We start from the raw sequence: 25,413 nt of genomic DNA, 5'->3' as shown, positions 1-25,413 counted from the left end.
GTTTTTCATGTCTCTTTACATACATGAAGTATACAAATCATAGGAGTACGGTGAATGATTTTTTCCACATAACCACACCCATGTAACTAGCATGCAGATTATCATACAGAAAATTAGGCTGACCCTATGGCCGAATGGTTAAAGTTCTGCACACTCCACTTCAGTTACCCAGGTTTGGGGGTTCAGATCCTGGGTGCAGACCTATTCCACTAATGAGCCATGCTGTGGAGGCATCCCACAGACAAGATAGAGGAAGACTGGCACGGATGTTAGCTCAGGGTGAATCTTCTCCGCCCCCCCTGAAAAAGAAAGATATGGAATATTACTACCATGCCAGAAACCCCTTTTATGCTTCCTCACTACCTTCTACCACCCCACAAAGGTAATTCTATTTTAATTTCTGTTACTATACATTATTTCTGCTGATTTTTGAACTTTATAGAGTGTTTTTTGTTGCCAGTCTTCTTTTTTTTTTCTTCATCTTCTTCTCCCTAAAGCCCCCAGTACCTAGTTGTATATTCTAGTTGTAGGTCCTTCTGATTGTGCTATGTGAGATGCTGCCTCACCATGGCTTCATGAACGGTGCCATGTCCATGCACAGGATCCAAACCAGTGAAACCCTGTGCCACTGAAGCAGAGCTCATGAACTTAACCACTCGGCCACAGGGCCAGCCTCAATAGAGTATATTCTTGTATGTGGCTTCTTTTGCTCAACTTGGAGATTCATCCATGTCATTGCATGAAGCAGTCGTTGGTTCACTTTCATTGCTGTGTACTATTCTGTGTAAGAATATACAGCAGTGTATTTACCATGCCATCATTGATGGACACTTGGTTTGTTTCCTGTTTGAGGCTATTCTGAATAAATGACTGCTAAGAACATTCTTGAACACATATGGGTCAGAGGGTATTTATATGTTTAGCTTTGGTAGATGCTGCCACACAGTACTCCAGAGTGGTTGTCCTAGGTTACATTCCCAGCAGCACTGTAAGAGTACCAGCTGCTCCACACTCTCACCAGCCCTTGGTATTTGCATCACCCACTCTTTTCTTTCTTTTTTTTTTGTGCATAAGAATATTCATAACAGTTTTATTTATAGTGGCCAAAAACTAGAAACATCCCAAATGTCTAACAACAGGGAGAACTGGTACATGAACTATGCAATATGCATATAGTGAAACACTACACAACATTTAAAAACTAGTCTTCATACAGCAGCATGAATCTCATAGACATAATGTTGAGTGAAATGAGACAGAAAAGAGTATATATTATAGATTCCATTTATTTAAAGTTCATCAACAGATGAAACTGATCTATGGTGAGAGAGTCAGAATGGTAGTTACCTCTTGGAGGAGAGCAAGGAGAGTAATTGAGAAGAAAAGGGAACAGAGAAACTTTCAAAGGGGATGGAAATGTTCTGTATTTTATTCTGGGTGGTGGTTACACAAATGAATACATATATAAAAATTTATCAGGCTGTTCACTTAAAATCTCTGTATTTTTAAGGTAAGTAAATTATATCTTAATAAAACTATGATTGAAAATAACATTTCATAGCTTGGTAGATATTATTACAAATAGTATAATCATTTTCACTGCTGTATAATATTCTATTGTTAGACTATATCACAATTTATTCATTCTGCTGTCAAAGGGTATTTGGCTTCATTTGAGTTTTTGTTCCTCCATACACACCTATAAACATTATTGTGTGTTTTCTGTTATATGTGTGCGAGAGTTCCTCTTGGATCTATTCTTAGGAGTGAAATTCGTTGCTTGTAGATATCACTCTCTCTTCATGGTCTTTAGGTTTGGCTAGATAATAAAACTCACATGACTACAGTAGGCCATGCTTGGAATGAGGTTACTCATGTGGGTGCTGGAAGCTATCTTAGCTTAGGAGCCCCATGTCCTAGTAGAAAATACAGTCTCTCATAAGTGTGCCATAGACCTAGTGTCCAGGCCCCCTGAAGGCATGTCACTTAGAAGAGCCACAACACTTAGATTCTCAGAGCTGTAACTTCCCGTTATGCATTTACAGTTTATTCCCAAACCTCCCAGTCCAGATGCAGGGATCGTTTTCACCATAAGCAAAGCAGCTTAGTGAAATTGTTGACATTCTTTATCTATTTGGTTGTCCTGAGGAGAAGAGCCAGTGAGTCAGCTCAAGCTCACATTTGTCCATAGAGAAAGAAGAAAAGGTTTTCTTACTGCTTTACTCATAATAATGTTGTTATTTTAAAAACTCTTTCTCGTCTGGTGGATATGTAGTGGTTCCTCAAACTAGTTGTGATGTATTACCCTTTGCTTTTTATTTTCTTCCTTCCGTGTTCTTTTGGCTTAATTTGCAGTTTATTTGTTCATGTTCATGACACTGAAGAATTCACTGTTGATTGTTTGATAGCCTTACCTTACCTTTCATTTTGTGCAGGTCCTTTCAAGTAGGCTTCTGTGTCCTTTTGATGTGGCTCCAGGAGTCTTAGTACTTTCTTGACAAAAGCAGAGGTTCCATGTCCAAGGTTCACCTTTGATTTCCCTGTCTTGGACCTAGCATTAGCCATTTCTCTAAGGAGCCCTGGTTACTTTTGAGGAAAATTCCAATTTTTAAAAAGTATTATCTTTACTTAAATTATTCAGCCTGATTTGTGTATAGAACTCTATCTTGGCCTCTTTTATTGAGAGACGTGACATGAAAAAGCACACTAAAGTTCCCCTTAGAAATCTCACCCAATTCTACTGATCTAATATTAGTCACAAATACATGACTTAGGGGTATGGGATATGTTTTATTAGCAAAATTATTCTTTAACATTTGAACATGCGAGGCATGGTTGTCCTATTAAACACTGTTAAATTAGCTTCGGTTTAAGAGATACTGCAATTGAATCTGTTCGTAGATCTAAAAATATTTCTGGGCTCTCTTAGTGACACAGTGATTGAGTTTATTGATGATGCAACTGTATTCTCCAGTGAAAGTAGTAAGTTGTGATTCTGTCACTTAGTGACCCCTGTGAATATAGGCAATTCGTTTCGCCTCCTTAAGATTCATTTTGATCATCTGTGAAGTAAGTTATCATAGTGCCATGCCTTGTAACTGTGAGTGAGTGATAGGTAATATACAGTCTCTGGCATAAAGTGGGCATTCGAGTTTTAGTTGAACACCTTTTGTGTGTGGTTCGTTGTAGAGACTTCATCTCTGTAAACAGCTCTAATACAGCATGGAGTGTGATAAGTCTGCAGGAAAGAGTTTAATAAAGTGTTTTTGGGAGTTTAGAGGATGACAAAAGAATAATTGGAATAATATATAAACCATGATAAATGTTTAAAATCGGGGCTATGAGAGAGATCTTTGTGCTATTGTGGAATGGGAGGCATAGAACTCTCTCTCGTTTGTGGCTCATTGTTTGCAGTGGTGTTTAAGAATTTAAAAATGTGTTATTATTTGTATACGTTTTCTTTAGGTATCATCTACCAGTGCATGTCCTTGGACACCATGCTGTGAGTCCTTACTCCATAGTGTTGCCGTTATCTGCTGACTGTTTGGCCTTGAAGCCCGTCTCAGATATGCTGCGGATAGCTTGGAACCTGTCCTGGTATCATGGGAGTGATAATCTGTTGAAGGAAATGAGTTCTGAAACTAAAATCCAAGAGTAAGCTGTTACATTTAGTTGAAAAGCATTCACATTTAACTGATTATAATTAATTAGTTAGGTTTTATTTCTCCTTTAGCTCAAGTAGCTTTTTCATTATCATCCGATTCTGCTTTTTCATTGAAAGTTATAATTTTTACTTTGTTTTAAAGATTGCATGTGTCTTTACTTTTTAAAAACTGTCACACCAGGAAATTTAAATTAAAAAGCATTGTGCTCTGTGCTTTTTGACAGATTATGTAAAGTTTGGTTAGTTAATAGATGTAAATCACTAGGACGAGTGCTCCAGATTGGAGTGAAGCTCAGTAAGTGTATGTGTGGATGTTGTTATCATTACTGATAATCAAGTGCATTATCACGACTTTTGAAAGTCTTACTATTTTAATCTGTCAGCACTTGCTTGTTTGAATGAAGATTACTTTATATTTCTGTAAGCAGGAAAATGTCAATATAAACACTGAAATGCTAGTGTAAAACCCTAATATTGACAGATATACTCCAGATTTTCTTTTGGCTGTGTCAACCTTTAATTAAAAGAAAACAAAGAGCAAATTTTAGGAGAGGGTTTGTGATAAGAACAAATGTGAGCTTTTATTTAAATAGCTTTATCTTGTTCTTCCATCTTCTCTTCTTGTTTAGATGTTTAGATACGTTACAGTTATCCTCTGAGGACACCCTTGCTCTGAAGATGACACACACAGCTAGTGGACTGAAGGACTGTCTCCATTCCATTGTTCAGGCTGCAGCCCACAGGGAAGTGAGGGCTGCTGTCACGAGGATGAGTTTTTATCTTCTGAATGACAGATTGTCTCTAAAGGGTGGCGCTGGCCCGTGTGGGGTCACCTTGAAGTCCTTGGCTTGGCACACAGCCCTGCACAGGTCGGTGTAAACTGAAGGCTTCCCGTGTCTGAGCCCTGGATTGGATTGTATTTGGGTTCATCTCCGCACCTTTGAAAATAAGAGCATGGATCTTATTGTTGCTATCATGAGAGAAATGTTTTTTTAGAAAGAAAAACTCCAGAATTTTTATCTGTAATGAATAACTAGTAACAGCAAAAGAGGAAAAATTTAACTTAATTATTGCATTTTAGACTTATTAATAAATATAATTTTTTTATATCTTACTGTAGAAAGTTTTGTTACCTCACAAAAGTAGATGATTAGGATAAGACTTGGGTGAGCAAACTGACCGTTTCTTCCCGTCCATGTTATACATGAGCTGAGACCTCCGTGGACTGAGTAATAGGTTTGATGCACCTGCACTGGGCTGTTTTGTTTTGTTTTGCTTTTGTTTTGTTCTTAAGTGAATTATCTCATTTTCTTTTTCCTCTGGATTTCATGAAGTCGGTTGCCATGCGGATGTCCTTTAGTAGTTATTGGGAAGGCTCTAGCTTGTAATTTAACACTTTAAGTGGTAGCAGATGGCTATGTTTGAAACAAATAAGACCGGTAAGCAGCCGTTGCCAGCAGTTCTGTACTTCAGTCTTCATGGGACTTTAGTATAAAATGTATGACTATCTATTAAACAAAGTGTGCAATTTTTGAAACGTGAGGTTGAGTTTCCAAAATGTGAACTCCTTTGTTTAGTGTAGTTCTCACAGTTCAGGTTACTAATTCAGCTTTTCTGGTGGTGTGCTGGAGCCAGCCAGGACTGCCTTGTGAGAGAGCTGATGGGTAAATTTTCAGAATTTCTGTAAGTTAGTTGTTAAACACAGCCATTCTTAAAAATTAAATTACATAAAACTTACAATTAAATAAATTACATGAAAAATAAAGGTAATGATTATGCAAACTCTTCACTTCCTAATTATTTTACAGCATTTTACTGTTACCTGTGCGCTTTAGGTTATTGATACCTATTATGTCTTTTTGTGGAAATGCTATATATAAGGGTGTGCTGCTGGCATCTCTCCACAGCTGTGTGTTATGTTGGTGGCTTGCACTTGGCCATGGGGCGGATATTTACACCTCAGAAACTGGCAAACACAACAAATCAGCACCTCACTCTTCAGCTGGTTGTTAAATATTTATCAGCACACTACTTTACAGAGCTAGAAGCCATGATTGTCGTCTTCTTTATTGTAGATTTTTACAAGTGCTTCCTGCATGCACTGAAGATGAGAAACTACTAATAGATATCATACATTTTTTAAATAAGTTATTGAAGGAACAGAGAAAAAATTCATCAGTAGAACTTCTAAACTGGCTTCTAGAATTACTTCTTAGACATGTAAGTGTTATTAAGGAATTTGGGTTTCACGTTTGATAAGTGATTTATTTGTAAAAATCATTAATACTATATTGTGGAAAAGTATAATTTTTGTATAACCTATGCTTAGTAAAGTAGTCTTCGTGTTTTAATAGATGGTTCATAGTAACATGGCCTTCTGATATGATTGTGACTATGCTTATTAAATTAAAGGTCTGCGCTATGAATGGGACCTTCAGTCTTGGTGTTTGATTAAACCTGTTCTGTATGTGAGCTTTCTGCTGCAACTGTATTTTTTTTTTTCTTTGAGGAAGATTAGCCCTGAGCTAACTACTGCCAGTCTTCCTCTTTCTGCTGAGGAAGACTGGCCCTGAGCTAACATCCATGCCCATCTTCCTCTACTTTGTATGTGGGACGCCTACCATAGCATGGCGTGCCAAGCGGTGCCATGTCCGCGCCCAGGATCCAAACCGGCGAACCCCAGGCCACCGAGAAGCGGAATGTGTGAACTTAACCGCTGCACCACTGGGCCGGCCCCACAACTGTATTTTTAAGTGGAGATCTTGGGGTAGGGGGACTGCAAATAGGAATGTGGAGAGGCAGAGAGCAAAGGCAGGTGGAGGCAGTGAGGGGCATAGTGATGGTGAGGTTGGAGACAATGAGTCAGACGGTCCTCAGGCTTTACTGTAAGTTTACTGTAGTATTTACCCTTCCAGCCTCCACTCCTCTCAACTTTTTTAGCTGACTATGTTCTAAGAAACTTGCCGAGAACCCAAGAAGCTAGCTCGCTATCTATTGTTGGTCTATCTGTGTAGTTTTTTTGCAGATACTGTATGAATTTACTTAACCTAGTGAAGATAAACTTTTGCACAATCAGGAAAAAACACATAAAAATTAGAAAAGAGGGTGTAAACTGAAATAGAACATAGTAGACCTTATAAGAAAATATGTTCCGTTATATGTTAATACATTTGCAAAGCTTGTCTGAAAACAGGATTCTCTATAACAGTACAAAGTGCCAATATGGTGTAAGTTAGAAATTCTAATTGAGAGTACTTTTTACAGTTTTTATAGATTTAAAAAATCTATATATTATGTATATGAATGTTTGTGTGTGTATAAAGCTTGATTAGATGTTTATTATCTTCTGCCTTATTGTAGACTGGTGAAAATCGGGTCCGTTTCATTCACAGTTGCATCCCCAGCATCTACACTAGAGCCCCGCACCTAGTGAGCTCTCCACAAACATGTCGTAACTCAGTAGTAAACTTAGGCACTGAGGAAGTATGTTGCTAATTACAGGAGAATACATAACCTTAATTTTATAACTTGTTAAAATTTAGCAAGAATGGAAACTACGGACCACATTACAAATTCCAGTATACTTATAGACTAAATTCCTAGAACCGTAATTGCCAAGTCAGTTACAAATTGCAAAGATAGCTGTGTGTGTGCATCTGTATTGAGATTTTTTTGTTTTTGTTTTTTGTAAGTGATGATTCTTACTTTGAGTGAGATGCTCTTGTCATGTTTGGGTCCTTGTCTCCTTTTCTGGGACTTGTTTGATGCCCTTGCTAGTTGTGCGCCTCAACTGGATTTTTAGATTCTCTTGGTCTTTTTTTTTTTTTCTGGTAACAGAGGAGCTTTTCGTAAATTAGGGAGATTAGCCCTTTACCTATGATGTGAGTTGCAAATGTTTTTTTCTTGTAATTTGCCTTCTGACCATGCTTATGGTATTTTGGACTTAGTTATCTTATTTTCCTGTCTTATCTACTCCTTTTATCTCCTAGCTTTTGTTAGTTATTTCTACGTTTCATCTTTTATAATATTTAAATGGTGTCCCATGATTATAATTTCCACATTTAGTAATAGCCTTACAGGAGTGTGTGTGTGAAAAACCACCCCTCCCCTGGGTTATTGCAGGCCTTCCAGCTTCCACGCCTGCAGCTGTGGTTCTTAGACAGCTGCTACAGTGCTCTTAACCTTAAGTCACATCATGTCAGTCTTCTGCTCAAAACCCTCCGCCAGCTTCCTCTCTCATTCAGATTAAGCTCATAGCCTACAAGGCTCTGTTTGAACTTGATTCTGAATATCTTTCTGACCTCATCTCCTACCTCTGTAGTCCTCTTGTTCTGTTCCAGCCACATTGGCTGCTGGTTGTTTTTCAAACGTGGCACTTACAGCTAGTGAGTGCCTTTGCATTTCCTCTTCTCTCCGGCTGGAAAGCTCTTCCCCTAGATATCTGTATGACTGACTACCACACTTACTCAGAGCTCTTTTCAAATGTTTGTCAGAGGAGCCTTCTCTGACAGTCACGTCTAATATGGCATCCCTCCATGCCTGACTCTCTGCCTGCTTATCCTAGTTTATGTCTCTGCGTTGCTTATCACTTATCACTCCCACCTGTGGAATATCTTTGTTCGCTGTCTGTCCACCTCACCCCACTCTACCCCACTAGAATGTAGACTGCGTGAGGACGAGTTATTGTTTTATTCACTGCCATATTATTTTTAGGTAGTCATGGTTATAGATTTCTTTCCTTACAGGTTATAAATTATTTACCTTCTTGGAAAGATCTCTACTGAAAAGTTTTGAGTAAACACTTTCATGTCTTCTTTTATAACTTTTAAGGTTTTATCTTCATTTACTTCTTTGTTCATTTGGAACTTCTTTTGATGTAGATTATTTTTTTTGAATGGTTAGCAGTTTTCCCTATCATGTATCTAACCCTGATTTGAATTGCCACCAGTTTTTAAAAATCATAAGCTGACCTGCTATATGTACATGACTCTTTGATTGAACTTGTAGTATGTTCCTTTGATATGCCTGTATTTTCTGAAGGACTACATTTTTTAAATATTTTAACAAATTTTTCCTTAATAAACTTTATTTTCTATATTTTTCTCTAGTCATTTTTACTTCTTTCAGATTAACTTTATTTTCATTTTTTGAAATTTTTTGACAGAACAGTTGTCCAGGGGAAAGACATTTGTGTCTGAGTTTTATTATCTTCTGTATGTATAGCAAGAAATACTTTAAACATAGTTAAAGACATGATAAATTGAGAAAAATATTTATAACACAAATGAGAGACAAAGACTAATTTCCTTATAGTACATTTTTTGGATCCTTTGTAAGAAGATTGAACTTCCAAAGTACATAGATTAATTGTTCAATAACGTTTGCCCTTCTGTTACTTTCTCAAAGATGATTTCAAAGTGCCATATTTACTTTGATTTTCTCTTATCTTTTAATTATTAAAAAATTAAAGAAGTGTTTGAAGACACTTATTTTCTGAACATTTTTAATAAAGCAAAACAGTAAAACCTAATGTCATTACAATTCGTCTTTTAGCTTTTAAGCATGCTTAAATATTTTAGAGATTGGATATTGAAATATTAAGAGAACCTCTATGAAGCTTTTCTTCTGAATAAATTTTTTGATAACTCAAATCGACTTTTGAGCTATAAATTTTTTATAATTTCATAATCTTTTTACTTATTTTTTAAAAAGAATAAGCTCTAGAACATCTCCTTCTTAGGTTAGAGTTCTTGTATTCTGGAGATTATGGTTGATTTGGGTTGTGAAAATTTTAGCAGTATGTTGGCTTTATTTGGTTTTAGAATCTTTTCTTGAAAATCTGTGCAATAATTGAATGTTTGTGTGCAAGACTTTTTATATAGTATATAACAATACAAAAATCACTATGCATGTTAAAATGTATTTGTCTAAATTATGTAACTGTAACTATAGTTAAAATTTTACATTTAAACGGTTGTCAATTTTGTAGTGTGTTATGAATGCTGATGTATATTGTATAACTTATTTATAGTTTTGAAAGTAAGATGAAATTTCTACAAGATTCTAGATGATTGTACTGTAATTTTAATGCACTTTTGGAAAAGGATTTTTGGTATAATTAAATTTATTTGACTTGGTATGGTATCCAGGCTGTCTTTGGAAAACTTTTACTTTACCTCCTCATTTATTGTCATCACTAGTGTTATAAGTAATAATACTTTTAAGGGTGAGCAAAGTGGACTTAAGCATCCAACAGGAGGGCTTCCTCTCTAAACCTCGTGCTGCAAGGATTAAATTATTAAGTATTATGAACTAATCAACGTTCAAAATAAAGGAAGCCTGAAAATAGAAAGTCAAGTGCCTTTTAAAGTTTATCATTAAAGTGGTTAAAATAAGTGAGAAATTATTTAAGAAGGTCAGTAAAATAACATTTCCGAAGGAATTGTTTTGAACGTATGCATGTAAAATGAAAAGATGTGTAAAAGCGATGGTGGCAGAAACTAACAAAATTAGGCAGATATGATACCCGCTTAGGCAGAAGAATGCTAATAGGAAATGTGAAGAAAATCAGCTAATTTACTGAGGGAAGATTTCTCAACTTTATCTTGTGGAAATTTGTGTTTTATCAAAACATTCATTATAACAAACATTTTAATTCAAACATTGAATACATTCATTATTACAAACATTTAAACTTGGACACTTTAGGGATTTATTATATCACTAATCTATATTTAATTTTAATGACATTTTGTTAATATCTAAAACAACCTAGATGTGCTGAGTTTGAGAACCTCTCTTTTCAGAATGAGTTTTTTGATGGAAGTTCATAAAAGTAGGGCCGTAATTTTTGGGGGGGAAGCTGTTTAGAACTGCGCAGCATATGTCTCTCTCTGTTGGCCGACTTTCACAGGCACGTGTGCACTCAGAGTTCATAGAGGGCATTGCACATCCTGCTGTTGTAGGCTGCTGATGGTTGGAAAATTGCATATGAGGAGTGGTAACTGTGTGCGTAAGGAAAATGAACCATCATTAGAAATTCTTGCCTTTTGGAGGTCAACGGTGACAAAATAATGGCCCCAGTAGTTGACTTAAAATTAAGATTGAATACTAATGTCTGAAAACAAAACCTTCAAGTATGCTTAAGCACTTGAGATCAATAGGCATCAGCAGAGACGTCTATTCTGTTCTCAGTTATACTTGAGGAATGATAATTCATCCCATATTTTAGAAGTGATGCTGCCAAGCTTCACTGAATCTTAATGTTAACGTGTAAATCCAAGATATGTTATAAAGGGAAAAAGTGTCAGCAATTTACAAGCAGAAGCAAGTTATTAATAGGATGAGACTCTTTGGAAGCATCTTAATGTTAGGTATATGCATAATGTATCAATACGTTCGTATATTAATTAGTAGCTTTTACTTAATATTTATCTGTATATCAGAATTAATAATTCCTGATAGTAAAATTATATTTTACCAAGATGAGGTTTGCATTAAAAACAGCTTGTTCATTTTGTCAGTATTTATCAGAGTTGGAGTAAGTGTGGGTGTAAGTCAGCCTGTGGTTATTTGGGGCTAAGAACACTATAGAATATGTGTTTATTTTTGTGGCTTTATTAAATGTGTGTCTTAATTGTTCATGTATGAAACATAGAAGTTGTAGTTATGTTTTATATAATTTTACTTGATCAAATGAGTCACTTCTTTTTCAAGATGAAAGGAAAAGCTGAAAAAAAATGCTGCTTTGGGGCTGGCCAGGTGGCGCAGCGGTTAAGTGTGCACATTCTGCTTTGGCGGCCCAGGGTTTACCAGTTTGGATCCCGGGTGCAGACATGGCAGCACTTGGCAAGCCATGCTGTGGTAGGCGTCCCACATATAAAGTAGAGGAAGATGGGCATGGATATTAGCTCAGGCTAGTCTTCCTCGGCAAAAAGAGGAGGATTGGTAGCAGATGTTAGCTCAGGGCTGATCTTCCTCAAAAAAAAAAAAAAACCCTGCTTAGGTGTAAAACATAGTAAAGCAAATTAAAGGCAAAACATCTCCCCTACACTTTTCAAAAGCTCTTAATTATATTATTTATAATCATGTATACCTGATTGAAGTGTACTCCACATACTGCTTGGTATAAACAACTTGGAATTTTCTTCCCGTTTTTTCCATTTCTTTTCCCTAAGAAGAAAGCAGTTATTTTTGAATTGAGTTCTTTAAGTGAGGAATTTCATGACAACAGTAATTACATTTTGATTTTCTCTCTTTTCGTATGTTGTGATATGCACTATTGATGTCACATAATGCTGGGGACGGAATGTTAACCAACTTTGAAGTAAGACGATTCTGAGGTTGAATCCTTGCTCTGCTCATTCGTATGACTTTGAACAAGTTTCTTAATTTTTTTTTATAAACTTCCATTTGCCCATCTGTAAAATAGGAAAATGCAAATCATCTAGTTTAATCAAAAAGTTAAATGAGATCTTGTTTTCTCTTATTTACTTATTTTTTTTTAAGATTTTATTTTTTTCCTTTTTCTCCCCAAATCCACCTGGTACATAGTTGTATATTCTTCGTTGTGGGTCCTTCTAGTTGTGGCATGTGGGACGCTGCCTCAATGTGGTTTGATGAGCAGTGCCATGTCCGCGCCCAGGATTCGAACTAACGAAACACTGGGCCGCCTGCAGCGGAGCGCGCGAACTTAACCACTCGGCCACGGGGCCAGCCCCTAGATCTTGTTTTCTTTCACTTTTTTTTTTTTTTTTAAAAGATTTTATTTTTTCCTTTTTCTCCCCAAAGCCCCCTGGTACATAGTTGTGTATTCTTCGTTGTGGGTTCCTCTAGTTGTGGCATGTGGGACGCTGCCTCAGCGTGGTCTGACGAGCAGTGCCATGTCCGCGCCCAGGATTCGAACCGACGAAACACTGGGCCGCCTGCAGCGGAGCGCGCGAACTTAACCACTCGGCCACGGGGCCAGCCCCCTTCTTTCACTTTTTAACACAGTGCCTGTGATGTTATAGGTGATTAATAAATATAACATGTATCTTTAATGCTGCTGATTAATCTAACATTTCTACTCTTTCAATATTATTAGAGATAATCCTATTACATTTCTTTCGCTACCTTTTTTAAGTTGGAAAACAGGAAAAAATTTAAATAGTCCTAGTTTTATTTGTTTATCAGCCTGTCAAACTGGCAGAGATCACAAGTCATAATACTCAGCCTGGGCTTGGATGCTGTGGGCCTTCTCATCCCCTGCTTAGTCGTATGTATTGGTACACTGTTTGCACGGACAATTGGCAATATATATTGAAAGCATTAAAACTATTAGAATGTTTTGACTTATTGATTTCGTTGCTTAGAATCCATATGTGGGATCTAATCAGAGTCGAGCGCACTGCTGTAGCTCAGTGAAGTTAGAAATTGCTGATTGATTACCCAGCAGTTGATGTGGCAAATTCCTGTGGTTGAAAAACAATCAGATATTAAGATAGTGTTTTTGAGGAAATATTGATAATAACATTAAGTAAAAAGAATGATTACAGTAGAGGGTTTTTCCGCTTGATCTCAGTTTTGTTAAAAATATAGAATTATAATTCTGTTTATATTTATACTCATATACACAAAAAGAAGAGTATGTACCAGTATACTAATAGCGGCTGTCTCTGTGAGGTGTGATGATGAGTGGTTTTTGCTTTGCTCATTGTGCTTCTCTGTGTTTTGCAAAATAGATCTGCATTCCTTTTGTTTAGATAACATATGAGGTGCCTTTTGAGTTTAGAACATCTCTACTAATGCGGTAGAGACCCACACTGACTAGTTAGCTAATAGAACTCTCAGTTAATCCAGAACATGATTAGCAATGAAAACCTGTATGCAAAACAGCACATAGCTCAATTAGAGAGTAAATGTGTTTTTTACAAATTTCATTTTTTAGAGTCCAAACCCACTTTTAGACCTGCTGGTTCTGGCGGAGTCACAGGCACAAGAGGAAACAGATGACATCCGGACTGCTGTCAGACAAGAACTCCAGAAAGAACTGATTGCTCTTTACAATACCTTGCTGCTCAGTTTCATGGCAGTTACTGACAGGTACCATTTGTATCATTGAAGGTTTGGGGACATTTATATACAACCTAGTTTTCTTTTGATTTCTAAAGAGTTTTACTTTTCACTTGTTTCAAATTAAGAGGAGGAAAGACTTCAATAATAATCAGTTGAGTGGTCTTTTTGTTTTTGTTTCAATTCAATATTTCGTACAGCCTGATTGTAATTTCACACACACACATGCAGTATTTTTTTGTTCTCTAGGTTTTAGTTCTTGATCCTGTCTTAATTCTCTACGCTTCTACCTGAGTACTCATACCAAGTATGGCTATTTTTATATTGAGGATTTTCAAATATGTATCTGTAGTTTTACCTTTTTAAAAATTTAAAAAATTAGATAAAATTCTCTGTGTCCACCTGTAAGACTGTGATGGAATACGTAGCAATGTAGTGAGTAGTTGTCAGTTTTGGAGTCTAAAGATCTGTAAAACTGAAGAAATTTCAGATTTTGTTCTATGTTTTGTTATACAGTGCTGTTATTTCTTGCAGGAATTATATCTTTGGATCCATGCTTAGCTGCTTAATTTAAGGAATTTTGTTTTCTAATCGAAAATGTTCTCGATTGTCCTGTTTCTGACAGTTTTGTTTAAATTGTGTCAAACTCATTAAAACCTTTTTTTTCCCTTTTATTTTAGCTTCCTGGGGAAAAAAAATTCATCTTATCCAATTAAAAATTCAGTATTTTACTGATACTGAATGATTAAATGTATGGGTTTAATATATGCTAATTAAACTCATTGAAAGTATGTATTTAATTTTTCATTCCAACTTTAGTTTCATTATTGGGTGGCAATACCAATATCCATTTATGTATTTTTCAGTGTAATTGTTACTTGTAGTTTACATCGTAGATCCTAGATGGTATTTGATCTTTTCCTTGAAAAGGCTTATTTTGAGAGGGAATATTTTCTGCCTTTCCCCTAGTTCACACTTTTCTGATACAGTAAGTTGTTAATGACCCTCTATTACCAGTGAGAAAGCACATTAAACTCATCACATTTGTTCTCTGGTTGATTTTTTCCCTCCTTTACGTACACAGGAAATGCCTGGAACTTTTTTATGTTTTCCAAACGCAGCTGGCTCTGAAACTGCTCCAGTGTCTGAGAGTCTCGGATGCGCCTCACTTCTATGGCCTGCCTTCGCTTGAGAGGACCTTACGAGGGATGGCTCACCTCACAGCGTTCCCAGGATGGAGCTCACATTCTCCTCTCACAAAGCCACTTGAAATTTGTGTGAAGTACTTGTCAGGTCTCCTTGAAGTAAGTAAAAATAACCAATGACTGTAATAACAATAGTAACAACCTCTTACCCCCCCAAAATAGCTATTGATCACTTACTGTGTGCTAGGCCTATGTTAAGTGCATATATATTACTATATTTAATGTTAATTATTATTCAGTATTTATATGATATCATAATGGTGAAATATTTTAATGATTTTTGCTAACAATATGTAAGATCACTTTTTTTTTAAGATTGACACTTGAGCTAACATCTGTTGCCAATCTTTTTTTTTTCCTTCTTCTCCCCCAAACACCCTAGTACATAGTTGTATATTCCAGTTGTAGGTCCTTCTCATTCTGTTCATCAAGCCACGGCGTGGCTTGATGAGTGGTGCTAGGTCTGTGCCCAGGATCTGAACCAGCAAAACCCTGGGCCCCTAAAGTGGAGCATATGAACTCAACCACCTGGCTACGGGGCCTGCCCCTGTTTAATGCTTTTATTTGTGAAATGCAGCACATATGCAGAAAATACACAAAATGTAAATGCGTAACTCAATCATCACATAGCGAGCACCCATGTAACCACCTCTAGTCTAAAAATAGAGCATAGCTGGCACACTGAAAGCATTGATCATACTCCCCCCCAATCTCTCTTCCTCTCCCAAAAGGCAGTTCTTATTTTGAGTTTTATGATAATCACTTCTTTGCATTTCTTGTTAGTTTTACCACTTAATTATGTGTCCGTAGATACAGTAATTCTTGATTTTTTTTGATTTTGTAAAGTGGCATCCTATGACTACTTTCTTTCATCATTCTGCTTATGTGAGTTATTCATTTTGCCACCTGTAGGTGGAGTTAGCTTAGTTTCATTTTTATATAGTATTCTCTTTGCTACAATGTTGAAGGACATTTGGTTTTTCTTTTTCTTCCAGGTTAGAGTGGTTTTGGATTCTTCCCCTATGAAATTCTTGTCTTTCAGTGAAAATGAATTTTTGAAATTTTACTTTCTAACGTGTCTATGCAGATGTGCTCCATTTTATATAGTAACCATGTACCCAGCCAGGCTTGTTTTCAAACTGAAAGGAAAGGCCTTTCATTTGTCACCTTTCAATGTGCTGTTTGTGGTATTTTTTTTTAATTAATTAAATAAACATAAGATTAAGGAAGTTTTTTTCTAGTCCTACTTTCCTAAGGGTTTCTGTTAAAAATCATAAATGTGTATTGCTTCTCTGTATTTTTTAAGATATATGATTTTTCTCCTATATTCCACTAAGGTGATGAATTATATTGAGTGATTTTAAAATGTTAAAAAATCCTGCATTTCTGGAAGAATTTCAACTAGGTTGTGATGTATTATTCCTTTTTATATTAACAGATTTGTTTGTTAATGTTTTTAGGATTACTCTACCAATTTTCTTATGCAAAAAATGTTTTTAGAATTATCGGCATTTTTCTTCTTTCTCTTGTCAAGTTTTAATATCAAAATTAGTTCACCCTTATATGTATATAATTTTCTTTATATGACTTTTTCCTTCTTTGGAATAGTTGATTTAGATTGGTGTTATTTCTTTCTTGAATGTTTAGTAGAATTTGATGATGAAGCAATCCAGGCCTGGAATTTTCTTTTTGGGAAGATTGCAATTGAATTTTTTAAATCTAGAATTATTCAGATTTTCTATTTTTTGTGTCAGTCTTAGTAAGTTATGTTTTTCTAGAATTTTATCTAAATTTTTGAATTCATTGCTCTAAAATATTCATGAAATAATTTTTTTTTTCTGGTGAGGAAGATTGCCCCTGAGCTAACATCTGTGCCAATCTTCCTCTATTTCGTATGTAGGATGCTGCCACAGCATAGCTTGATGAGTGCTGTGTAGGTCCATGTCTGAGACCCAAACCTACAAACCCCGGGCCACCAAAGTCCAGTGCACGAACTTAACCAGTACACCATTGGGCTGGCCCCTCATTTTTTAAAATATCCGTCAGATCTGTAGTGAGGTCCCATTTCATACCAGATGTTAATTATTCCTTCTCTGTTGTTTTCTTGATTGGTCTTCCTAGCGGTTTGTGTGTTTTATGAGTCTTTTCAAAGAATGAACCTTTGGCTTTGTTGATCCTGTCTTTAATGTTTTTCCCCTATTTTATTTATTTATGCTTAATATTATTTCCTTCTCCTTTTGTTTTAATTTATGACTCTTTTTCTAATATTTTAAGGTAGAGTCTTTATTGATTTTTTTTTAGATTTCTCAAATAGACATTCTTAGCTCTAATTACCCTCTAAGCATGGCCTTCACTTTTTCTTTTTTTTTTTTTTTTTTTTTTTTTTTTTTTTTATTAATGTTATGATAGATTACAACCTTGTGAGATTTCAGTTGTACATTTTTGTTAGTCATGTTGTGGGTACACCACTTCCCCCTCCGTACCCTCCCCCCACCCCCCCTTTTCCCTGGTAACCACCAATCAGATCTCCTTCTCAATATACTAATTTCCACCTATGAGTGGAGTCATATAGAGTTCGTCTTTCTCTGACTGACTTATTTCGCTTAACATAATACCCTCGAGGTCCATCCACATTGTTGTGAATGGGCCAATTTCGTCTTTTTTTATGGCTGAGTAGTATTCCATTGTGTATATATACCACATCTTCTTTATCCAATCATTAGTTTCTGGGCATGTAGGCTGGTTCCACGTCTTGGCTATTGTAAATAATGCTGCAATGAACATAGGGGTGCAACGGACTCTTGAGATATCTGATATCAGGTTCTTAGGATAGATACCCAGTAATGGGATGGCTGGGTCATAGGGTATTTCTATTTTTAACTTTTTGAGAAATCTCCATACTGTTTTCCATAGTGGCTGTACCAGTTTGCATTCCCACCAACAGTGTATGAGGGTTCCTCTTTCTCCACAACCTCTCCAACATTTGTCGTTCTTGGTTTTGGATGTTTTTGCCAATCTAACGGGGGTAAGGTGATATCTTAGTGTAGTTTTGATTTGCATTTCCCTGATGATTAGCGATGATGAACATCTTTTCATGTGTCTATTGGCCATATTCATATCTTCTTTTGAGAAATGTCTGTTCATGTCCTCTGCCCATTTTTTGATCGGGTTGTTTGTTTTTTTGTTGTTAAGTAGTGTGAGTTCTTTGTATATTATGGAGATTAACCCTTTGTCGGATAAGTGGCTTGTAAATATTTTTTCCCAATTAGTGAGCTGTTTTTTTGTTTCAATCCTGTTTTCCCTTGCCTTGAAGAAGCTCTTTAGTCTGATGAAGTCCCATTTGTTTATTCTTTCTATTGTTTCCCTCAACTGAGGAGTTACAGTGTCCAAAAAGATTCTTTTGAAACTGATGTCAAAGAGTGTACTGCCTATATTCTCTTCCAAAAGACTTATTGTCTCAGGCCTAATCTTTAGGTCTTTGATCCATTTTGAGTTTATTTTGGTGTGTGGTGAAAAAGAATGGTCAATTTTCAATCTTTTGCATGTGGCTGTCCAGTTTTCCCAGCACCATTTGTTGAAGAGACTTTCTTTTCTCCATTGTAGGCCCTCTGCTCCTTTGTCGAAGATTAGCTGTCCATAGATGTGTGGTTTTATCTCTGGGCTTTCAATTCTGTTCCATTGATCTGTGGACCTGTTTTTGTACCAGTACCATGCTGTTTTGATCACTGTAGCTTTGTAGTATGTTTTGAAATCGGGGATTGTGATTCCGCCGGCTTTGTTTTTCTTGCTCAGGATTGCTTTAGCAATTCGCGGTCTTTTGTTGCCCCATATGAATTTTAGGATTGTTTGTTCAATTTCTGTGAAGAATGTTCTTGGGATTCTGATTGGGATAGCATTGAATCTGTATATTGCTTTAGGTAGTATGGACATTTTAACTATGTTTATTCTTCCAATCCATGTGCAAGGGATGTCTTTCCATCTCTTTATGTCATCGCCTATTTCTTTCAAGAGAGTCTTGTAGTTTTCATTGTATAGATCCTTCACTTCCTTGGTTAAGTTTATCCCAAGGTATTTTATTCTTTTCGTTGCGATTGTGAATGGGATAGAGTGCTTGAGTTCTTTTTCTGTTAGTTTATTGTTAGTGTATAGAAATGCTACTGATTTATGCACGTTAATTTTATACCCTGCTACTTTGCTGTAGTTGTTGATTATTTCTAATAGTTTTTCTGTGGATTCTTTGGGGTTTTCTATGTATAAGATCATGTCGTCTGCAAACAACGAGAGTTTTACTTCTTCGTTACCTATTTGGATTCCTTTTATTTCTTTTTCCTGCCGAATTGCTCTGGCCAGCACCTCCAGAACTATGTTGAATAGGAGTGGTGAAAGTGGGCACCCTTGTCTTGTTCCTGTCCTCAGAGGGATGGCTTTCAGCTTTTGTCCATTGAGTATGATGTTGGCTGTGGGTCTATCATATATGGCCTTTATTATGTTGAGGTACTTTCCATCTATACCCATTTTACTGAGGGTTTTTATCATAAATGGGTGTTGGATCTTGTCGAATGCTTTCTCTGCATCTATTGAGATGATCATGTGGTTTTTGGTTTTCATTTTGTTAATGTAGTGTATCACGTTGATTGACTTGCGGATGTTGAACCATCCCTGTGTCCCTGGTATAAATCCCACTTGATCATGGTGTATAATCTTTTTGATGTATTGCTGTAATCGGTTTGCCAAAATTTTGTTGAGGATTTTTGCATCTATGTTCATCAGTGATATCGGCCTGTAGTTCTCCTTCTTTGTGTTGTCCTTGTCAGGTTTGGGGATCAGAGTGATGTTGGCTTCATAGAATGTGTTAGGGAGTTCTCCATCTTTCTCAATTTTCTGGAACAGTTTGAGGAGAATAGGTATTAAGTCTTCTTTGAATGTTTGGTAGAATTCTCCAGAGAAGCCGTCTGGTCCTGGACTCTTGTTTTTGGGGAGGTTTTTGATTACCGTTTCTATTTCCTTACTTGTGATTGGTCTATTCAGATTCTCCATTTCTTCCTGATTCAGTTTGGGGAGATTGTAGGAGTCTAGGAATTTGTCCATTTCTTCCAGGTTGTTCAATTTGTTGGCATATAGTTTTTCATAGTATTCTCTTATGATCTCTTGTATTTCATTGGTATCTGTTGTGATTTCTCCTCTGTCATTCCTGATTTTATTAATTTGCGATTTCTCTCTTCTTTTCTTGGTGAGTCTGGCTAGGGGTTTGTCAATTTTGTTAATTCTTTCGAAGAACCAACTCTTTGTTTCATTGATCCTTTCTATTGTCTTTTTTGTTTCAATATCGTTTATTTCTGCTCTTATTTTTATTATTTCCCTCCTTCTACTGACTCTGGGCCTTGTTTGTTCTTCTTTTTCTAGTTCTGTTAGGTGTCGTTTGAGGTTGCTTACGTGAGCTTTTTCTTGTTTAGTGAGGTGAGCCTGTATTGCGATGAATTTCCCTCTTAGGACTGCTTTTGCTGCATCCCAAATGATTTGGTATGTCGTGTTCTCATTTTCATTTGTCTCCAGATAATATTTGATTTCTTCTTTAATTTCTTCAATGATCCATTGTTTGTTGAGAAGCGTGTTGTTTAGTCTCCACATTTTTGCACCTTTCTCTGCTTTTTTCTTGTAGTTGATTTCTAGTTTAATAGCGTTATGATCAGAAAAGATGCTTGATATTATTTCAACTCTCTTGTATTTATTGATGTTTGCTTTGGTTCCCAAAATATGGTCAATCCTTGAGAATGTTCCATGTGCACTTGAGAAGAATGTGTAACCTGCTGTTTTTGGATGAAGTGTTCTATATATATCTATTAAGTCCATCTGGTCTAATTTTTCATTTAATTCTATTATTTCCTTGTTGATTTTCTGTCTGGATGTTCTGTCCATTGGTGTTAATGGTGTGTTGAGGTCCCCTACTATTATTGTATTGTTGTTGATGTCTTCTTTTAGTTCTATTAAGAGTTGCTTTACAAATTTTGGTGCTCCTGTGTTGGGTGCGTATATATTTATAAGTGTTATGTCTTCTTGGTGGAGAGTCCCTTTTATCATTATATACTGTCCCTCTTTGTCTTTCTTTATCTGTTTTGCTTTGAAATCTACCTTGTCTGATATTAGTATAGCGACACCTGCTTTCTTTTGTTCATTATTAGCTTGGAGTATTGTTCTCCATCCCTTCACTCTGAGTCTGTGTTTGTCTTTGGGGCTGAGGTGTGTTTCCTGGAGGCAGCATATTGTTGGATCTTGTTCTTTGATCCATCCTGCCACTCTGTGTCTTTTGATTGGGGAGTTCAATCCGTTTACATTTAGAGTGATTATTGAGACGTGGGGGCCTACCACTACCATTTTGTGTCTTGTTTTCCGGTTTTCTTCAGTTTCCTTTGTTTCTCGTCCCATGGTTTAATCTGTTCTGATGTAGAGCTGCTACTCTCTGTTGTTGTCCTTCTACTTATCTCCTCTGCTCTTGGTTTTGTAGCCCCTTTCCTTTTTTGGATTTTTCAGGAATGAGGGTTTTCCTGAGGATTTCCTGAAGAGGAGGTTTTGTGGCAATGAACTCCCTTAATTTTTGTTTATCTGGGAAAGTTTTTATTTCTCCATCGTATTTGAAGGATATTTTCGCTGGGTAGAGAATTCTCGGCTGTAGGTTTTTGTCCTTCAGATTTTTGAATATATCATTCCACTCTCTTCTAGCCTGTAAAGTTTCTGCTGAGAAATCTGCTGATAGCCTGATGGGGGTTCCTTTGTAGGTTAGTTTCTTTTGCCTGGCTGTCCTTAATATTTTCTCCTTGTCGTTGACTTTTGCTAGCTTCACTACTATATGCCGTGGAGTTGGTCTTCTTGCATTGATAAAGTTTGGAGATCTATTGGCTTCTGTCACCTGAAGATCCATCTCCCTCACCAGATTTGGGAAGTTCTCAGCCATTATTTCTTTGAATAGGTTTTCTGCCCCTTTCTCCTTCTCTTCTCCCTCTGGTATACCTATAATCCTTACGTTGCATCTCCTAATTGTGTCTGATAATTCTCGGAGAGTTTCTTCATTTCTTTTAAGTCTTGCTTCTCTCTCCTCCTCTGCCTGCAACAATTCTATATTGCCATCTTCCAAATTGCTAATTCTTTCCTCCATATTATCGGCCCTACTGTTCAGAGCATCTAGATTTTTCTTAATCTCCTCTATTGTGTTCTTCATTTCCAGTATTTCTGTTTGGTTCTTCTTTATCGTATCAAACTCTTTTGTGACATAGCTCCTGAACTCGTTGAGTTGTCGGTCAGAATTCTCTCTTAACTCGGTGAGTATTTTAATGATGGCTGTTTTGAAGTCATCATCATTTAGGTTATATATCTCATTTTCTTTGGGATTGTTTTCTGTGTATTTGTTACTTTCTTTCTGTTCTGGAGATTTAATGTATTTTTTCATATTGCTTGATGATGTTGATTTGTGCCTCCGCATGGAGATAGAGTTTAGTTGCTCCTTTCACTTGTTTCAGCTGCTGCGGTGGGGGGAGCAGCTGTTTATACTTCACCAACCAGGAACCCTGTCCGTAGTTGCTAACTGGGCCTGGGCCCCTCTTCGTAGCCACAGTGGCCCTTTGGATTCCCTCCTCTGCCGTGGGGGCCGTCACGGGGGGCTTCAGGCTGCAGGTGCCTACTGTTGTTGCCCACCTAGATGCGCTCTCTCCTTGGGGTCTGCAACGGTGTTATGGGCTTTTCCAGCGGCCAGGGGTGGGATCACTTTTATTTGTCGCTCGGTTGCTGTCGGCACCCACCAAATCTCACTTGTCCTCTATGGGTCGCAGGAGAGCTATTGGCATCTTCTACAGTCTGTGGTTAGTACACCTAGCTATGCTGCTTTTGCCCTGGGGTCTTCCAGCCTTGTGGCTGGCGGCTGGGTGCCTTCTACTGGTGCTGTGCAGAGGCTTTCCCTAAGGCTTCTGTGAGCCTGTAGGGTTTCCCCCTAGGCTACTAAGCTGGGTCTCTGGAACTCTCTCCAGCCCCAGTCCTCTCCGAGATCTCCGGCAATCCCTAGCCTCACCGGGTGGGCAACGGCAGCTGGGGGTCGCCCCGCCCTCTGGGCTTCTCTCCGGGCCTCTGCCGGGAGCTCTGAATGCTCAGCGTGGCCCCTCTGCTACCGGCAGACAGAGAGTTTTGTCTGCTGCCTGGCGGAGCTCCGGCGCTTCCCCTCCGGGTCGCCGGACCCGCCTTTGAAAGTTCCCCCGCCCTGGTCCTCTCCGAGATCTCCGGCAATCCCTAGTCCCACGGGGCGGGCAACGGCAGCTGGGGGACGCCCCGCCCTCTGGGCTTCTGTCCGAGCCTCTGCCGGGAGCCCTGAATGCTGGGCGTGGCCCCTCTGCTACCGGCAGTCAGAGAGTTTTGTCTGCTGCCTGGCGGAGCTCCGGCGCTTCCCCTCCGGGTCGCCGGACCCGCCTTTGAAAGTTCCCCCGCCCCGGTCCTCTCCGAGATCTCCGGCAATCCCTAGTCCCACGGGGCGGGCAACGGCAGCTGGGGGACGCCCCGCCCTCTGGGCTTCTGTCCGAGCCTCTGCCGGGAGCCCTGAATGCTGGGCGTGGCCCCTCTGCTAATGGCAGACAGAGAGTTTTGTCTGCTGCCCGGGCGGAGCTCCGGCGCTTCTCCACCGGGTCGCCGGACCCGCCTTTGAAAGTTCCCCCGCCCCGGTCCTCTCCGAGATCTCCGGCAATCCCTAGTCCCACGGGGCGGGCAACGGCAGCTGGGGGTCGCCCCGCCCTCTGGGCTTCTCTCCGGGCCTGTGCCGGGAGCCCTGAGTGCTCAGCGTGGCCCCTCTGCTACCGGCAGACAGAGAGTTTTGTCTGCTGCCTGGGGGAGCTCCGGCGCTTCCCCTCCGGGTCGCCGATCCGGCCTTTGAAAGTTCCCCCGCCCCGGTCCTCTCCGAGATCTCCGGCAATCCCTAGTCCCACAGGGCGGGCAACGGCAGCTGGGGGTCGCCCCGCCCTCTGGGCTTCTGTCCGGGCCTCTGCCGGGAGCCCTGAGTGCTCAGCGTGGCCCCTCTGCTACCGGCAGACAGAGAGTTTTGTCTGCTGCCTGGCGGAGCTCCGGCGCTTCCCCTCCGGGTCGCCGATCCGGCCTTTGAAAGTTCCCCCGCCCCGGTCCTCTCCGAGATCTCCGGCAATGCCTAGTCCCCCGGGGCGGGCAACGGCAGCTGGGGGTCGCCCCGCCCTCTGGGCTTCTCTCCGGGCCTCTGCCGGGAGCCCTGAGTGCTCAGCGTGGCCCCTCTGCTACCGGCAGACAGAGAGTTTTGTCTGCTGCCTGGGGGAGCTCCGGCACTTCCCCTCCGGGTCGCCGATCTGGCCTTTGAAAGTTCCCCCGCCCCGGTCCTCTCCGAGATCTCCGGCAATCCCTAGTCCCACGGGGCGGGCAACGGCAGCTGGGGGTCGCCCCGCCCTCTGGGCTTCTCTCCGGGCCTGTGCCGGGAGCCCTGAGTGCTCAGCGTGGCCCCTCTGCTACCGGCAGACAGAGAGTTTTGTCTGCTGCCTGGCGGAGCTCCGGCGCTTCCCCACCGGGTCGCCGGACCCGCCTTTGAAAGTTCCCCCGCCCCGGTCCTCTCCAAGATCTCCGGCAATCCCTAGACCCACGGGGCGGGCAATGGCAGCTGGGAGACCTCCGTGCCCTCCGTGTCTCTCTCTGGGACCCTCCGGGCGCCCCGAGCACCAGGCCGGGTCTCCCCGCCAATGGCGGGGAGAGACTCTCCCCGCGGGCTCAGGTGTGCAACTCCAAAGTTTCCCTCTGCGTTTAGGAGTAATTGCGGGGGGTTTAAGTAGGGTTCTGGTCACCTGTTTCCACCGTCGCTCCTCTGTTGTGTTCTCGCTCCTGCCCTAGATGTGTGTGGATCCTCTGGGGGCGTCCGTTGGAAGAAAGCCGCTTGCGGGTACTAGGCTGCCCGTCGGGGTCGGAGAGTTTTCACCTATTTCCACATCCTCCCGGAGGAAAGTCCGTCCGCCTTCCGATGTATAGTCGCGTGGGTGTCTCAGACGTCCTGAGATGCTGTCTGGATATCCTTTGTCAAGCGATAAGTGTCCAAATAATTGTAGACTCGAAGGGCGAGAGACAAAGAGGACTACTCACGGCGCCATCTTGGAATTCCTCCTGGCCTTCACTTTTTCCACACATTCTACTATGCTGCGTTTTCATCATCATTTAGTTCAATATATTGTCAGAATGATGTAATAACTATAACAACGATGTGGTTGTATGTGGTTCTGTAAGAGAACAGCTTCACCGGGGTGCTCTGGTGACCTTGTATGTGTGCACGTAGCCCGCAGAGGTAAGGCTTAACTGCTGCTCGTCTAAGTCTTGCAGAACTTCCTGTGATCCTTCTGGAACATGAGAACGTGTGAGGCTTGTGAGGAACTGTTTCAAGGCTGTTGCTCATTCGCTTCACTCTCTTAGGAAGTTTGTCACAACCTGTTTCTTATTGCCTCCCGGGTTCTGACG

The 25,413-nt window shown here is 39.5% G+C and overlaps 1 protein-coding gene across 10 annotated transcripts in view; it reads left to right on the top strand.

Moving 5' to 3' along the window:
* The window catches only part of RTTN (rotatin), a 159,942-nt gene that overhangs the window by 56,277 nt on the left and 78,252 nt on the right, over positions 1-25,413 (top strand). For all 10 annotated transcript variants that reach the window (XR_011441605.1, XR_011441606.1, XM_001493188.5 and 7 more), the window contains 5 exons: positions 3,466-3,654; positions 4,294-4,533; positions 5,740-5,884; positions 13,593-13,747; positions 14,802-15,021. Coding sequence is in view for 8 of the 10 variants with exons in the window: in XM_001493188.5 (XP_001493238.3) it covers positions 3,466-3,654; positions 4,294-4,533; positions 5,740-5,884; positions 13,593-13,747; positions 14,802-15,021 (949 nt within the window). In the remaining 2 variants the exon portion in view is untranslated. The remainder of the gene's footprint in view (positions 1-3,465; positions 3,655-4,293; positions 4,534-5,739; positions 5,885-13,592; positions 13,748-14,801; positions 15,022-25,413) is intronic.

Source organism: Equus caballus, chromosome 8, assembly GCF_041296265.1.
Source record: "Equus caballus isolate H_3958 breed thoroughbred chromosome 8, TB-T2T, whole genome shotgun sequence".
Classification (NCBI taxonomy): domain Eukaryota; kingdom Metazoa; phylum Chordata; class Mammalia; order Perissodactyla; family Equidae; genus Equus; species Equus caballus.
The sequence above is the reverse complement of the archived record's forward strand: the minus strand, read 5'-3'. Positions and strand labels throughout refer to the sequence as shown.